The sequence below is a fragment of the Gopherus flavomarginatus genome, chromosome 1, assembly GCF_025201925.1.
Source record: "Gopherus flavomarginatus isolate rGopFla2 chromosome 1, rGopFla2.mat.asm, whole genome shotgun sequence".
Lineage (NCBI taxonomy): Eukaryota > Metazoa > Chordata > Testudines > Testudinidae > Gopherus > Gopherus flavomarginatus.
In genome coordinates, this window is record NC_066617.1 from 168,009,321 (window position 1) to 168,023,041 (window position 13,721).

Below are 13,721 nucleotides of genomic sequence, written 5' to 3' on the forward strand. Positions count from 1 at the left end.
TTTGGTGCAGAATGCCCTCAGAAGTCTATTTGTGAAATGCTTGGTTTCAGTGACTTTCCCAGCATCACATAAGGACTCTCAGGCAGAGCCAGGGATAGAATTCAGTTTCCCAAGGCAGCACTGAACTGTCTTAACCATTAAATCATTGTGACCCAGGGACCTCCTGGTGCCAACTGTCTGAGGGCATAGGGGTTCACAAAGATTGGGTATCTTCATACTAGTTTGTCAATGTGCGTCATATAAGGTCTCGACTAACAGACTGTGTCACACTGGTTGTCACAATCCTTGCAAAATGTGTGTATGGATAATAGGTAAGGAGTTATGTATATATACTGAAAATTATGTTCTTGAGAATTGTGACTTGTCACCAGGTAACAAACAAGTTTATTTCAGGCAAATGAGGTTTATCTGACCTGTGATATATAAATTAAGTATTGTATGATTCACAAATGATGCCTATTTACACTCTGAGCCCAGTGCTAAGAAAGGAACCATAAAATCTTCAAAAGAAGGGATTTCTAGTCAGAAACAATCCTAGGCAATTTCATTCTCCAGTCCTCAAAGTTTGTAGTCCCAGTGAAAGTCTCTTTGTCCTCCCAACCTAGTTCCCTTCCCTATCTGATAGGTCTCTCTCCTTCCTACCTGGCCTTGGTTTACCCCCAATTTTCTCCCACCCCACTGTCTCCCAGTCCTAGTCTCCCTCCTCAGGCTCTTGGTCCAGTTTCATTGCTACCCCTGATCCAGTTTCTTTGCCCAGCCATTTACATTGATCAGACAGCAAATGTGAAAAATCAGGGTGGGGGTGTAATAGGAGCCTATATAAGAAAAAGACCCAAAAATCAGGACACCTGGTCACCCTACAGCCTCTCCAAGTTCTTCCCCCATACCCTGGTTCCTTGTCAGATCTGTCTGACCTTCCTTTCCCTGCCACCCCCCACTGGCTCCCCAATCCCATCTGTGAAGTTGGAACAATAAAACTTCCTTCTCTTACAGTGATGTCACAAAGATTAATGCACACATTTGCGAGGCACTCATACAGGGGGAACAGTAGCTCAGTATCACAGAAAGGCTTAACAGAGTTGCCAGCTTTCACCATACATTGAGCCCTTGCTCTGGGACTCATGAGAGGCTCTTATACCAGTATAACTATGTCCCTTAGAGGTGTAACCTGGTGTTTAACTAGCACACCTTTATTAGCACCACCCTCACCCGGGCAGATGCAGTTATCCCGGTGTTAAAGCACCTTACACCAGGCCAGCTCACCCCCCCCCCCCAGCACGTTTATAGCGTGTCACTGCGACCACACCGGGTGGGCTGTGTCCCTGGCTCTACTGCACTAGGGTAGCTGATGCAGCACAGCTGAGGCCTGCAGACAAGGCTTTCGCTTTGCTGCTAAGAAGTAAACGCCAAACCCCTCACCCCCAGCGGCACAGAAAAGCCCGTGGGCCTCCAGCCCATCTCCCGGGACCCGCCCCCCACGGGCAAGACAAACCGGGGCGGTTGCGGAGGACAGGGAAGGGCTCACAGGGCTCGTACCCCTCGGCCCTGCCGCCCCCCTCCAGGGACCGCGTCTCTGCCCCAAAGCCGGGGGGGAATCGCCCTGGAATGGCGCCAGGGTCCCCGGGGCGAGGCTGAGCTGGAGGGAGCAGGGGGCTAATGACCGGGCCTGTGCTGCGCCCGCAGAGCCCGTGGCCTGGCCCCGCGCTGCCCCCGCCCCGTAGTTAGGGGTCCCCCCCCCCAGCTCACCCGGCCGGGCCCCGCCGCCTCCCAGCTCCGCTCGCCGCCGCCACAGCTCCCCCGGGTCCCCTCCTCCGGCGCCTGCGCAGCTTTTCCGGCTACTTCCGGGCCAGGGCCCGGGCCTGTCACCACCCCGACCCAGTAGCCATCGCTGCTGCCCCCTGTCGGGTTGGTGCGTGCAGGGTCCCCACAGAGACCCGCTGCCCTCGGTTTGGGACCCTGCAACATCGCCCCACAAACCCCCAAACACCCCCCATCGGATTCCGCTCTCACTGCCCTACAGCCCCCAACCCCTCCGCCCACCAAACACCAACCTCTTGTTCCCCGGACCCTCTCCACAGCCCCGCCGGATACCGTCTCCTCCCAGCTCCCCACCTCCCACGAGGAGGTCACCCCAGACCATAGCTCCACCAGATTCTACCTCCCCCCATCACCCTACAGCCCCACCAAACATTGCCCTTTCTCAACACCTGGTGGCTCCACCCGATCATGCCCTTTTCCCTCTCACATCGCCCAGTAGCTCCACTGAATACTCCTTCCTGACACTGCTCCTGTACCCCATCGTTGTTTCCCCGCAAGCTCGGCTTTACTCCTGTCTCACTGGTCTTTCTTTCAGTGTCACAGCAATGGGCTCGTGCTCTGTTCCCGTGTCCTTCAATTAACTACCCTATTTCCCTCACAATCTAATCTTTTCATCTTAACTCAATATTACCAACGCTCTGAAGAAATAAAAATTTTGTTTTGACTGGATTTCAAAAAACACCCCACATACCCGTAAATTTGCTCTCTGTCCTCAGGCTAACTGTTGGGCCTGACACTTTCATACAAGTTTCCCTATAAAAGCAAATAATTGTTGTTTAATTTTACTGAAATGTGGGCTGAGGAGGCACGTGGTATCAAGAACAAGTCCTCCAGTATAGGGAACTGAAACAACATGGGGAATTGATCAAGAAAACACACACCTAAATGTACAACTGCTATCAAAAATTCTCACATCTTGCCCCCTTGAGACTGAATCCCTGATCCTGGTCAAGATCAAGAGAGGTTGTAATGAGAATCAGATCTTAATTGTACTTGAATTCATAAAGTCTTATTTATCTGGTCCTCCAGTAGGATTGATAAGTGCAGATACCTGCTTCTGTGTGGAGCTCTATTAAAGCCACTGGGGCTGTTTGGAGACACAGGTGTTCCCCCTTACGGATCTGTGCAGGATTGGAACCTAATAAATTGCATTTCCGGTAATAGCTTTCAGCAATTGCTTCTACTGTGAACTTTATAAGTGTTAGTACAGATGAGATAGAAATGTTTTCAGCACTGTTTCAGAAAGTGAAGTCACAAGCACCCTTTGATGTGGTATTGAAAATAGTTTTTTCCTCACTTCAGTAGCACTTAAACCATTTTTGTATCAGGTCTGGGGAAATACTTGCTGAAAACCAGTGTTGGCAACTCAACTCGGTATTGTAAAAAAGGCTTTAATCTTGACACTGTTAAGGAGTATAGTCAAAGTCTGAGAATGATATTTTAGATCATAACTTGCAGACTTTCAAACCCCAGCTGTATGACCTGACACAATAGCTTCTGACACCTTTTACAACCCCCAAAGGAGGTACATAACAAATTAGTGAAGTTGAAAGCTTGAAATAACATAGGTTTCTTTTCTTTAAAAGAGTGAAGACTTCTCCAACCTCAGATTCAAGGTTTTGCTTCTCTGATAACTAAATTTACAAGAAGTGGTGAGATAAGTGGGTCTTGCTGGGATGGAGGTAAACTTGGATTTTAAACCTCATAAAAGACAGTATTTTTTTGTTGTTTGTTTTGGTCTTTTTTTTGTAGTAGTAGTAGTAGTAGTGCTCCAAACATGCTAGGTGCTGTACAAACACAAGATGATAAAATCTCAGCCCATTAGGCCTTACAGTTGAGACTTAGTACATTGGAGGAGAGTTAATTTTTCATTTGAATATATATTTTGACATGAATTTAGTATTTGTAAAAGGTACCAGACTGACAGCTCTGAATCCTGCACTCCTATTTATTTATATCCACAGAACGATGCAGCACAGACTGGAGTGCTTCACCATTTTAAAGTTTAATTCTAGCACTCAGGAACTAATACAGTGAGACTGTACTAATAGCCATCTGAAGTCACTGCTTTTTAAATCTGGAGATGATACTGCTGCAAAAAAATCCCTCTTCCCAACTAATAGGGTTATAATTTATAATTTGCTTTTGATCAAAAAGTCTTAGGTATAAATGATTGTAAATTGCTTCAAAACTTTATAGTTGTCACAACTTTATAGTTGTACTTATTTTTGTGGGTAGGGGGCTTGTGGAGACGTGTAGCCACAAGGAAAAAGACTCATTTACTACATTTATGTACATTTACATTAATATGTTACTGTTTCATCCATAACAGCAGAATCCTAAGACAGAGCTGAATGAAATCACCATAAGCCCTTCCCAGTGCCCTAAAGTAAACGTGGATGTAAGTATATGTTCCTAGTTACATTTACAGGATTTAATCTGGTATCATATAAATGCTCTCTTTTTTGTGGAAATTTAAAGAATAATAATGTATCTAGAATAAGCGAGGTAAGATGCTGTGTACTACTAGGCTATGATCTTGGGGATATTTTGGTTGGGTGGCAGTCTGCTAGTGAATAGCTTCTTCCTTTTCCCAGACTGTCATCACTTTAGTCTGTGTAGTTTCTTACCCTGACATTTGCCTTCAACCACCTCCCACTATGTCGCTTTGAGGAACAGACATCCATATATGCAGCTCCTCCTATATTAAATGTTCTCTCCCCCACAGGAATTGTCCTCACTTCAGTGCTACATCCAACATCCTGTGGTCCTTGTGTACTTCCCTTCCTGAAATACATATTAATCCTCTTCTCTTCACCAACCTTCCCAAAGATTGGGAGAATCCTAGGTGACCATCTGAAGCTAATACTTGTTTGTTTAATAAACTAGTTAGTTTTAAATGCAAAACATGTTTTGATAAACTTATTTTTCTCCCCCTTATGTATTCAGCATATTTAAGATAGTTTTATTTAAAGCAAAAAAATTAAAATGCTATTTTTGTGCAGTTGTAATTGAATTCCAATTTTCCTCCAACTGCAGTTTGACAGAAATCACAATTAAAAACATAATTATAATCTAGTAAATAACAAATGTAATTTACCATTTTAAAATATAATAAAAATGTAGAAGTTAAGACTCTTAATAAATGTATGCTAAGCTATATAATTGCTTAAATAAATGTGTACAGATATAATAAATCTATTTGACTAGCAATAAGGAGTACCAAATTTAGTGTAAAGGCTATATTTATATGCAAATCAATATGTTTTAATGTTCAATCAATGAGAATCAACCTTTCTTTAGGAAAATAATTAAAAAATACAAATGCAAAACAAAATTAAGATCAATTATTTAAATCTAGGTATTCTGTTTGCTGATTGAAATCATAAAATTCGTGATTTATAGCATCATAGAAATGTAGCACTGGAAAAGACCTCAAGAGGTCATCTAGTCCGTCCCTCCATGCTGACACAGGACCAAGTATACCTAGACCAATGATACTCAGACATCAATAGGTTCAGAAGCCAAATTAGAGGTCAACATTATCCAAAAGAGCCATAGTAGTGTGAATTCATTGTTCTATTTACTATATATATACATACACACACACACTCATAGAAAAATGACTTGACCAAGTATTATTATTTTTATCAACTACAATTGATAAATAACACAGTAAAAACATCCTGATTGGTTAATAACTTAGATTGGTTAATAATTAAATCACACAGTGTTTTGATATCATGCTGCAAAGAGCAGGAGGAGATACATTAAAAAGCCACTTGCAGCTGGCGAGCCTGTCTGAGTACCACTGACCTAGAGCATCTTGTCTAACCTGTTCTTAAAAACCTCTCACTTTCACTTAAATCAATCCACCAGGCACAGTTTTATTCAAGTACCCTGGTTTAAGTCAAACCATTTATCAAATTTAAAATTACTGTACAGAAACAGACAACACTAAAAGAAATTGTCTATGATCATGGGAGTTCTGTGCTAGCAGCTCTCCCTGCTGCTAGCACAGAACTCCTGTCAAAGCAGTATTGCAGCTCATGGAGGGCTAGCTTGTACTCTCTCACCTACACTAAAGGGTTGGGGGGAGGAGACGGATAGAAAAATGGATAAAAATGTTAAGTTGTACACAAAGCCTAAACGTATACCAAACTCTTGCTGCTGCAATTTTGATCAGTTACAATAGAAGGCAATCAAAAAAGTACACTGCCTAAAACAGGGGGTCTCCGTTTTTTATTTTAAAAGATTAATCAAATCAATCTTAAAAGACAGATTTTCTTGTGGACCTTCTCCCCTCCCATTCATGATTGTGTGTATTACTTTATCTCCCATTCTTGATCCTATAACCTCCTTTTGGCAACTATAGCAATTGTTTGTGGCAAAATAGTTAGGAAAGTAGTTAGTGTATTTTTAGCCTCTTTTAATGTAACTTAGCAATTAGAAGGCAGGGAGTAGCCAGCTTGGTGAAGACTAGCAAATGTTCTGTGTTCCATGTGTAGTCCATATGCCACAATTTCAGAATCAGTGGCCTGAGAAGTTATGTTTAAAAAAATAAACCAAGTCTACAGTTGTAATGGCATCATCTGTTTTATTTGTAGGTGTTGCAAATGGAGCAGGAGTTAAGCTTCAGGAAACTAGTAGAGAGTTCAGAGTGTCCAGAACAACTGAAATACGACTTCAACAAAAATGGTGAACTGAAGCATCTAGATACCAATGAGCCCTTTGTCTTTAATTATTACAAAAATGCACATGAGAGTAACCATAAACGCTATCAAGTTCTGGGACACCTTATTACACAATATGTTTATGAGCTCCTGGAAAGAGTCTGCAAGCTTCAGAAAGTCCACATCCCAACAGATGCTACAGAAGATGAACCCAGGAGTTTCTTTTTCATCAGCGAGAAAGCATTAACGAATTCCTCAAGCCTAATCGTGCTCCTACAAGACCGTGGAGTCTTTCGGGCTGGTCAATGGGGGCTGAAGACCATAATCCATGAGGGCCTGGACCATGGAACTCAAATACCATTCATTAAAACAGCCCTTCAATGCTATGGAGGAGTGATTGTTTTAAATCCCAATGACAATTTCATTGATCTGAAGATGGAAGATGAGTGGTTAAGTTTATCTACCAAGGAAGAATCTTCCACTGTAAATTCCTCCTGGTGGATCCCAAAGAGGTGCAGCAGCAGCTCCGAAGAGCACACCATTTATATTTGGGATAATTTTATTTCAAAGAGCGCAGCCAAGAACGTGGCCTTCATTGCCCATGGCTATGGAGGCTTGGTTTTCATCAACCTGCTCATTCAGAGAACATGGGAAGTGATGAATAAAGTGTATTCTGTGGCACTTATTGACTCCATGCACCACACGTTACACCAGGTGAAAAATAATCCACAAGTGCAAGAATGGATACAGAAACATTGCCGTGAATGGGTAACAAACAGTAAACCTCTAGATAGACCCACAGGTTCCCTTGTGAAAGTGGACTGTCCTACAGTCTCTGCTGGGACCGAAAAATACAGTTTAGCACCATCTTCCACCTTACAGGCCATTTTCAAGTACCTGAAGAGCACACTGAAAGCTAAGAACACAGTAACTTTATCTCGTTCTCCTATTGTAACAAGGAGCAGTAAAAATAAGAAGAGAGGCAATACATGCTGAAGTATTTTTCAGGACTCTTCTCCCTCTTTAAAACCATTCCATGGAAGCTTGAAACTGAAGCTGCCATGTTGGTTTCCTTGCACTGCAGAGTGATTTATATTCCATAAGGGTGGTATTGTGTTTCTGATTTTGATTGTTGTTGAAAAACTAATTGGGAGAACAAATAAAGTTATCACCAAACATTAGAAAAGTTTGGTCTTTTCTTTTTGGAAGCTAATTCTTGCAATTTCAAAAAAATAATTCATGGGAGCTTTAAACTTGAGCTCTGCTGTTATTCCTGCACTTTAAAATGGTATATAGTAACGGTGTTAAGGTGAGCCAGAGTTTACCTGTGTTGATTCTGGAAGCTTATGTTGTGAAGTTTGTGCATATCTAAGCTAAGTAGATTTTGTCAGCAAAAAAACTATAAATTTCACTGTAAAGGGCAATCTGGCATATGAGATTAATGCTAAAGACTCCACAAATCTAACATTAGCCTATCCACTCACCTGGCAGTGCCCAGTAGTTCCTTATATATTCCCCAATATTTTTTCCAGTTTTGTTTTGGATGTCTCAAGCATAGGGGCTTCTACCGCTTCCCTTTAGACACTAGTCTGTCATCTAAAGATTCTTCACTGAACCATACATTACCACCTTCCTCCAGTCAGAGAAATGAGATAGTCTAAACATAATATATAGTGGACCAAATTTATTATCAGTGTCACTCCAATGAAACCAGTGAGATTACTCTAGTAATTAATTTGGCCTCATTTAACTCCTTTTCAGACTGAATGATTGCTGTGGAAATACTGCAGTGTAGTTACCTGGACGAATTAAAAAAAAAATAAAAACTTGGCATAAAAAAAGCAACCTGTAATTAAAAAAATGACCATATGAGAAAAATTACATTACCGATTCTCCCCTTTCCTCGGCAGTCTCATTTCAAACTGGGGTTGGGAGTAGAGAAAGAGCTCTTCACACCTCCATAGTCAGATTGTGCAAACTCATTGAATCTTGGCATGTTGGAAAGTAAAATAACCCCCGTTATTTGTACAGTGAATGGAAACAGAATGGCTATTCTTGGCTCCTATTTGCATCAGTGGGAGTTAAGGATGCTCAAGTCCTTGCAAGATTGAGCGTTAAAAGATGTCAGAACGTTAATGTTTAGTTGTGGCCTCAGTTTCCATTGTGGCCAGGATCTTTTGAGGGTATGGTTGTGCCCGAAAGATGAGTAATAGTTTCCCTCTATCCTTTTGCTCAATGGTAGACTTAACCACGCTCTGCTGCTGCTGTTTCTAGGAATTCCCACTCCGCTGCTAGCAATAAGGGACAGAATTATTTACTTACATAGGAAGGCAGTAATTGGTGAAATATGCAAAATGGAAGGGTTATTTTAAAACAAAAATGAAAAAAAAACAATTGTTTGCATACTGTTCCTACTGAGAATAGTATTAAGTGATCACAAAGCTGTACACGCTCATGCTTTAATGTGATTTGTTCACTCACTGTTGTCACATTAGAGATACTTTCACTCTCAAAACACCATTTCATAACCATTAGATAGTGTGCATCTCAGAGAATAATTTATGTGACTCATACAAGTAAACATGTACCTTTATTTATAAGAAAGTGACAGAATGTCTGTCTTCAAAGGGTGACCAATATGATCTTCAAGATGAATTCACAAGTTTTGCTCATCTCAAATCAATATTTTAAATTCCTTGATAGAGAAGGTCATATTTTGGAATATTTTTTGGATCAATAGGACTTCGTACAATGAGCTTTCCACGCATTGCTCCACGATAAATCACTTCAATCAAATCTATGAAGTCTTGCTTTGTTTTAAAGCTTCCCACAAATTTAGTGTGATCTGGAGACCTATGTAGCAGATAAAGACAGTAGAAATGTAAATGTCCATTAAAGTGTATGAAACAAACTTTTTGAAGATATGAAAACTTATACAACAGAAAGGAGGATTTTGATTTAGTCATTCTTAGGGCTTGAACCATGCTGGTATGGTATACATGAAGTAAAGAGACAAAGCAATATAGGAATTATTGTGATCAGACCTCAAAAACCTAGAAAAATGTGGTGGTGTGACCAAGAATTTAACATGGCGAACAGAGTGAAGTGTGAGATTATACTGCACATCATCTGTGAAATGTATCAAAGAGGTTTTTTACACAGTACTAAACAAGAGGGTATTTCAAAATGGAAGGCGTAGTTCAGGATCTCTGCCCATTCATTACTTGGCCTTCTCTCTTTCAATATTCATGCAACTACTGACAAAGGAAAGTACAGCTTTCTCAAGCCAGCTAATAAGATAACACAGGCAGAGACTATGCAAATTATGGTAAACAGAAGAGAATCTCATGCAAACTGACATACCCATAATCCACTTTCATGTGCTGTCCATTGAAGAAAAAGACAGTAGATGGAATATAACTGATGTCAAAATACTGGGTGTACACTGGCACCTTGTTCACATCCACCAAGTAAATGGCTGCCATTTTACTTAAGTCATGAGATGTCTTTGCAAGCTTTAGAAATTGAGAAAGACATGATAAAAACAGATTCTAACATGAGTAGGCAAAACATGCCAAGTTTAAAAGCACAGCTGTAATTGCTAACCTTGTTTTTTAAATAAGGGAGAGTAAGAAGTAGTGAAAGACTGATCTTCATCTTTTACAAAGTTATTTTATAATTAATTAATAATCGGGTTGTGCAAGCATAAAGAAGCAAAGACCTCTCTCATGGCAATTCATTATCAGATGGAGAAATGCTTGTCTTATGAGAAGACACCATGGATATTTTAACGTTACTAAATTTTAAATATAAATATTAGTCCATCTTGTTTCAAACATAAGCAGCATGGACTAGTGATCGTAGCATGAGACCTGGAAACAGAAATGTCTGATTTCTAAGATCACTTCTACCACTTGTTGTATGGCCAAGGGCAAGTATTTAACTTCTCTTTGTGTGCATTCACACTGGGGGAAAAAAATCAATCCTGTAATTCCTTGGCAGCAATGGTGGAAGCTGTTGTAGAAAGGGTACAGCTGCTTTTATTACTGTGTAGTTTAACCGCTCAGGTGAAAGAATCTGGAAGAAATCCTGGCTTCACTGAAGTCAATGGCAAAACTCCCACTGACTTCAGTGGGGGTAGGCTATAGCTCCATGTCTTTATTCTCTCTGTGAGGTGCCCTGCATCCCTAATTGTACTATATGCAAATACTATAAAGTTTATATACACTTTTCAGTTTCAAAGTGCTTTGCAAACAATGATTAAGGCTATGATTTAGTCATAGGTATTTTTAGTAAAAGTTATGGAGAGGTCACACCCAATAAACAAAATTTAACAGCCTATGTGTGACCTGTCCATGACTTATACTAAAAATACCTGTGTTTAAATGGGGGAGGGGCACGCTGGGTGTGTGTGTGTGGGGGGGTGCTGCTGTGTAGGGTGCCTGGGGCCAGCAGCTCCAGCTGCCAGGGGCCGCCTACTGCAGCTGCTCCAGCCGGCTGTTTGAGGACTCTTGCCCAGGGTCATGGACACTCCGGCCAGCTGGGTGGGGACCACTGCCCAGGGCCGTGGACTGCTGCTGCTCTGGCTTGCCAGCCAGGGACTGCTGCCCAGAGTCGTGGACTGCAGTAGCTGGCTCTGGAGCCAGCTGCTTGGGTGGCCCTGGGGTCAACCACACTGGCCCCTGCAGAAGTCATGGAAAGTCATGGAATCTGTGACCTCTGTGACAGACACAGAGCCCTAACAATGATTAATTTTTACCACACTCTTACGAAGGGAGTGACGTATTCTCTAATTACTTCACTCTACATTTAATTACCAGTGCAGAAATAACTTAATAGAAACCTGGCTCCTTCTATATCATGTGATAGTATCGCACGTCATTTCATTCTGTTGCACTAAATGTGTATGTAATGCTTGGCACAGCATCAATAAAAGGTTTCTTAAAATTGCTCTTACAATATCATCCAATTGCAGACAAACAGGATCATCATCTTTGCCAAATCGAAGAACCAAAACTTTCTCTGCTACACTTTTTATTGCCTGATCCACTTCCTTTTTACTGGTCAGCTTAGACAGCAGGAAGCTCATCTTGATTGAAAATGGCTCCAGACATCAGACACTGTATCCAATTATTAAAAGAGAGAGATACTGTCAAAATTAGTAAACATGCCTCCATATCACACACAAAAATAGTAGCTGATTAGATAATGAGCCCATCTTTAAGTGTTTGCTCAAGGCAGTCTAATCTATTAGGATTTCTTTTTTTAAAGGGGCAAGAGAAAAACATACTGCTCCAAATACTAAAAATTAAATACTGTATCACTAAACAGTCCAGCATTCTGCAAAAGAAAGAACAGCTTACTTACGTACCTGTCTATTATATCATAGGCTTCAGAGAGAGTTGTACATAGACTTAAAGATTATCAATTTTAAAAACAACATTTAAAAAAGGCTGTGTGAATTATTTAAATATGGGGCTATTACCGAAGAAGATGATATATGGGATATAATGACGTGAGAGGAAAAAAAGGATAGTGTTGTGAGCAGCTGGAGAAAAAGTAGGTCCCTAAAGACAAGGGAGGAGCAATCAATTTACTGCAGTTCTATCTAGTTAGTTCAGTTATATCAAAAATGTCTGGAAGGATATAACACAGGGATCGGCAACCTTTGGCCCGCGACCCGCCAGGGTAAGAACCCTGGCGGGCGAGGCAGTTTTTTTACCTGCCGCGTCCGCAGGTTTGGCCGATCGCATCTCCCATTGGCTGCAGTTCGCCGTCCCAGGCCAATGGGGGCGGCGGGAAGCGGCAGCCAGCACATCCTTTGGCCTGCGCCACTTCCCTCCGTCCCCATTGGCCTGGGATGGCGAACCGCGGCCAGTGGGAGATACAATCGGCCAAACCTGTGGACATGGCAGGTAAAAAAATCCATCCCATCCACGGGCCAAAGGTTGCCAATTCCTGGTATAACAGAAGACCCACTGAAGAACATACATTGTTGACAGTAAATATAAGATATGATGCACTCAGAAAACCAAATCTTCTATGCCACAGCATATCCACTTAGGGTGATCAGATGTCCTGATATTGGGGGCTATGTTTTATATGGGCAACTATTACCACCCCTACCCCCCAAAAAATGTCCCAATGTTTCACCCTTGCTATTTGGTCACTCTATGTGCACTTTACATGCACAGTCTAAAAAAGTAGTCCCCAATCTTTATGGGAGGCTGTCAACTTTCACCAGATTGAGACCTCAGCTGTACCAGACACCAAATAAAATGTTTGAGATCTGAGAGACACCTATTAGATCACTCAGTACAGCTCCCTGCCAAAGGACTTCCTCCTTCAGCACATTTTCTAGCACTTTGTCTAGTCTAAAATAACTTATGCAATGGAGTTGCAATCACTTCCTTTGGGAGACTGTTCTACACCACAGAACAGCTCACTCTCCCAGGAACTTATTTCCCCAGACAATCAGCTCGAAATTTTTCTTTATCACATTATTATATCCCCATATACCACACTATGTAATTCCTCTACATCACAGATGTTTACATTGGTCAATATTTCTTTACTGTTATTGCATCTTCTTCAACCTCCTCCCTAGTCTTTATCTAGCCAAGCTCTAATATTAAGCTTCTTTAACCTCCTTCTCACGACAGGCTTTCCAGATAATTTCTGTTACCCCGCTCTCAACTCCTTCCAAGTTGTCAGTGTTGTTCTGGTACCGAGCAACGGATGGATTGACATCCCTGCTGCAGACACCGCAGAGCAAGGTGCTGTGTCCATTGTCCTGTGGAGCATGAAGCCTTTTGAGGACAGAACTGAGCCTAGGGGCTCCTCGGAGCCATAGAAAGAGGATCTGATACGAACACCCTCCCCCCACCTTGGGACATGAGGCCCCTGCATCTGCAGCCTCGCTCAGTCACACGGACTTCTTCTGGCCGCCACGTGCCATTGCTAACTCCTGCCCATCCCCCGCTACCACTGGGCTCCCCCGTTTCGTCCCACTGTGAGCCCTGGAACCTGCCCCGATCTCCAGCTGCCCCCGGACGCAGGCAGCGTCGTAGGTCTCTCGGAGAAGGTCGGAACCTAGATTTGCAGCTGCAGAACCCTGCGGACCAGGACTGAGGACACCGCGCACCTGGAGGGAAAAGAGGCATCGGACCCGAGGATCGAACCGCCACGCCCATCTGTTGGACAGAACCATTCAACGCGCACGAGCAGATC

At 42.2% G+C, this 13,721-nt stretch overlaps 3 protein-coding genes across 9 annotated transcripts in view; 1 reads left to right on the plus strand and 2 right to left on the minus strand.

Moving 5' to 3' along the window:
• SENP7 (SUMO specific peptidase 7) overlaps positions 1-1,810 on the minus strand; it is a 37,518-nt gene extending 35,708 nt beyond the window's left edge. The window contains exon 1 of the mRNA XM_050961543.1: positions 1,747-1,810. The gene's annotated coding sequence lies outside the window, so the exon portion shown is untranslated. The remainder of the gene's footprint in view (positions 1-1,746) is intronic.
• Positions 1,811-2,003: 193 nt separating this feature from the next.
• Positions 2,004-7,689, plus strand: LOC127054247 (putative protein FAM172B). 4 transcript variants are annotated; one of them, XM_050960317.1, is made up of 4 exons: positions 2,006-2,975; positions 3,405-3,500; positions 4,151-4,219; positions 6,426-7,688. In XM_050960317.1, the coding sequence occupies exons 2-4, from the start codon at positions 3,495-3,497 to the stop codon at positions 7,485-7,487; spliced, it is 1,137 nt and encodes a 378-aa protein (XP_050816274.1). In that variant the 5' UTR covers positions 2,006-2,975; positions 3,405-3,494; the 3' UTR covers positions 7,488-7,688. The 4 variants fall into 4 exon arrangements, with proteins under 4 accessions (XP_050816283.1, XP_050816274.1, XP_050816264.1 ...); XM_050960326.1 differs by having other exon boundaries at positions 2,004-3,500; positions 4,154-4,219; positions 6,426-7,689; XM_050960307.1 differs by having other exon boundaries at positions 2,006-3,500.
• A 14-nt stretch (positions 7,690-7,703) lies between these two features.
• Positions 7,704-13,721, minus strand: TXNL4B (thioredoxin like 4B). 4 transcript variants are annotated; one of them, XR_007775488.1, is made up of 6 exons: positions 13,378-13,721; positions 11,449-11,611; positions 9,855-10,006; positions 9,080-9,344; positions 8,379-8,479; positions 7,704-8,290 (listed from the first exon to the last, which is right to left on the minus strand). XR_007775488.1 is itself a non-coding variant. In XM_050962406.1 (4 exons), exons 2-4 carry the CDS (start codon positions 11,578-11,580, stop codon positions 9,179-9,181), a joined length of 450 nt encoding a protein of 149 aa, XP_050818363.1. In that variant the 5' UTR covers positions 11,581-11,611; positions 13,378-13,721; the 3' UTR covers positions 9,063-9,178. The 4 variants fall into 4 exon arrangements, 1 of the variants encoding a protein (XP_050818363.1); XR_007775490.1 differs by lacking the exon at positions 13,378-13,721 and adding an exon at positions 13,177-13,369; XR_007775489.1 differs by lacking the exon at positions 13,378-13,721 and adding an exon at positions 11,863-12,141.